Below are 2,818 nucleotides of genomic sequence, written 5' to 3' on the forward strand. Positions count from 1 at the left end.
GCGGGGGGGTGGGGGGGACAGGGAGAAGAAACATCAAAGCCCTCCATAAACTCATGCTGCGCTGGAAGGGTGGCAATTATGCCATTCTTAACTCTGAGGCTATTTGCAAGGGAAAGGATCAGGAGACGTGGAAAGGGTGCTTGAGTGGAAAAGGTTTATCTTGCTCCATTCAGAGGAAAGGATTACAGCCATAGAACTGTCTGTCACCTTGGAGAAGCTGGAATCTTGAGATTTTTGCCTCAAAAGCCTTGGGGATGCAGGGAAGGAAGCTATTTTGATTAAAGACAGATGCAGCTTCCTGAGAGAGGCTATTGTCTCAAATCAGTGGATATTGTAAGATATTTGTCTCTACTGGCGTTAGCCGTGTGCTGCCTAGCTGCAAATGAGATGAGAATCAGGATAAACGTGTATTAGAAATATCACCTGATTATTTCAATTTATTCCTATTCCTCTAATTTACATGTCCCTGGGTGTTTCGCACCGTGCATTAGTGATTCACAGTCATGTACATTTACACACAGCAGGAGAAAAATTAATGAATTCCATCACTTCCCTTATTTGGGAGACTTTATGTCTGAGACACAGCTCCCTTATTTTATTATGCCTTTTGATCTCTGCACAGTAATCTGTTCTCCCCTCAGCAAAACCGTATAATTCTTGCTAATTTAATACCAATTACATTTATGCACTTTGGGCAGAATAAGCCTTATTATTTGTTATTTCTCACACTCTCTTAAAACCAGGCCAAATGCCACCTACCTGTCCCCCGCAGGTAGGCGTGCACACAGCACGATGGCTAGTGTAAAACGCTGAGGTAGTGCACGGCACACACGCATGCAGCAACTAAACAAGAGGTTCGTGACAGGGAAATGGGAAGAAAGAGCTTCTGAGCCTTCTCTCCCCCATGAGGCATTGCTTACTGCATTGTACAGCCTGTGCTAGGCAGGAAATCATGTAAATAAATAATTATGGCTTTTGTTAGGTACGTCATGGTGCCATAGGACCCACTTGGAGCACTGTCATAAAAAAAGTGACAAATTCCTGTGGCTACATCTTTCTCCAAGATAGTACCAGTAGCTCCGAATGATTTCTGAAAAAAAAAAACCAAAACAAAACACAAGCAAAGAAATAGGAAAAGTTAGATGTGCATGCTTATTTATGGGAAAAAACCCACTGCATGATGATTTTGTGTTTGTTCTGAATACTGAAAACAATTCTCCTTTCCCTTTGGAAAACCTTAATCATTAGGATTATTATAGGACCCACATGACTTAACTGCATCAGTGTAAGTAAATGAGGAACATATAACCTCACAGATTTTTGTCCTTTGAGGAGAGCGGGTGGGATTACTCAAGTATTGGTAGTTCTAATGCTCTGGTGAAGGAAAACTTCACTTCAACCTGCCCACTTACTTCAGAGCTTGTTAGCCACTACAATTCTATTCCATTTAAATCTCCCACAATTCTTAAATTAGTTTTCCAAACACATTTCCAGAAGATACCCAAGTGATTCAGTTCTGTCTTTGCAGGGGAAAGCATAAGGAAAAAATCAAGCTCATCCCACATACTAAAAATGGAGCAGGGGACAACTTTCAAATGCGGAGGCTTCCCACCACTGCCCTGTGAACTCACCAGCTCCTGCAGAAATAGGTCATTGGCCATGTGCACGATTCGGTCCACGTGGATGATGCCCCCGATGCTGTTCACCTCGATGTCAGAGAGGAACGTGAGAACGAGAATAGCTTCCACCAAGAGCTGCCTGTACTCAGGTTGGGGTATGTGGTTCAGCACCGACTCCACGTGCACAGCAAACTTGATTTCACACGGGGTCATCTGGCAAGTTCGAGGGTAAATGTAAAGAAAAACTGACAAATCCAAAAGACTAGTTCCCCCCATCCTGCAAGCACCTAAACATATGCTCCTCTCTGCACATGGGGGTAGTCTGACCGAAGCGAACAAAATGTTTGTGCAGCTTTAGCACTTACAGAAACTTTTCGTGTCACTAGGCCCTGATCCTGCAAACGATTATGCAACTTCCAGAAGGCTGCTCCAGCCCTGCGACCCATCACACACACGTTTTAGTTACATACAGGACTGCTGATGCTTAGCTAGCAAATTAACTCCTTGCTCCTCATGCTGCACGGCCGCACGCACTCTGCCTTGCACGTATCTTTCTGGCATAGCGGGTTAGTTGCAAAGCCAAAATTACTGTCAAGTTTTAAAAATAACCACCTGCTCAGAGGGAATGCTTTTCCACACAGAGATATAGCTGTATTGTTTGTAGAGCAGCCTAATTTGCACCGGCATAGCTGTATGGGTGTTAGGTGAAAGGCTGCTGCCTTAGGTTTGTGCTTATTTTATTTGATTCCTTTAAACAGCAAAATTAGATACTGTCTAGGTCTGACAGTCTAAAAATATAAGCCTATTTATCTACACAATAGGAACAAATAAAGCTCTCCATTCTGCAGTTTAAATTTGGCAGAAAATTCCAGCTCTTTTCTTTAGCTGTTACCACTGCCCCTCAGAAGAGAAGGAAACCAGAGACAAATCTGACGGAACCAGGTAGGAAAACAGTCTCAGGCACACAAGTACCACTCTGGTGCTGATGGATTACTGTTCACAAGAGTTTTGTTTTATAGATGTGATTTCAAAACTTGCCAGAGTGGTTAGTGGCAATCCAACTAAGGAAAACAAAGAGTAAGGAAAGGTTATAGATTTAAAGAGTCAAAGCTTTGGTTAGAAACAATCATCCTTAACTGGTATTTACTTTTGAGACTGTGATGCCAAAATACACTGGCTGCTGTTGCAGCATTTAAAAA

General features: G+C 42.8%; 1 protein-coding gene across 1 annotated transcript in view; it reads right to left on the minus strand.

The window, feature by feature from the left end:
• Positions 1-916: 916 nt before the first annotated feature.
• The window catches only part of PHKA2 (phosphorylase kinase, alpha 2 (liver)), a 37,626-nt gene continuing 35,724 nt past the window's right edge, over positions 917-2,818 (minus strand). Inside the window, 2 exon segments of the mRNA XM_010083902.1 lie at positions 917-1,090; positions 1,632-1,832. Of these exon segments, the coding sequence (XP_010082204.1) occupies positions 917-1,090; positions 1,632-1,832 (375 nt within the window).

This window comes from Pterocles gutturalis, unplaced genomic scaffold (genome assembly GCF_000699245.1).
Source record: "Pterocles gutturalis isolate BGI_N339 unplaced genomic scaffold, ASM69924v1 scaffold15260, whole genome shotgun sequence".
Lineage (NCBI taxonomy): Eukaryota > Metazoa > Chordata > Aves > Pterocliformes > Pteroclidae > Pterocles > Pterocles gutturalis.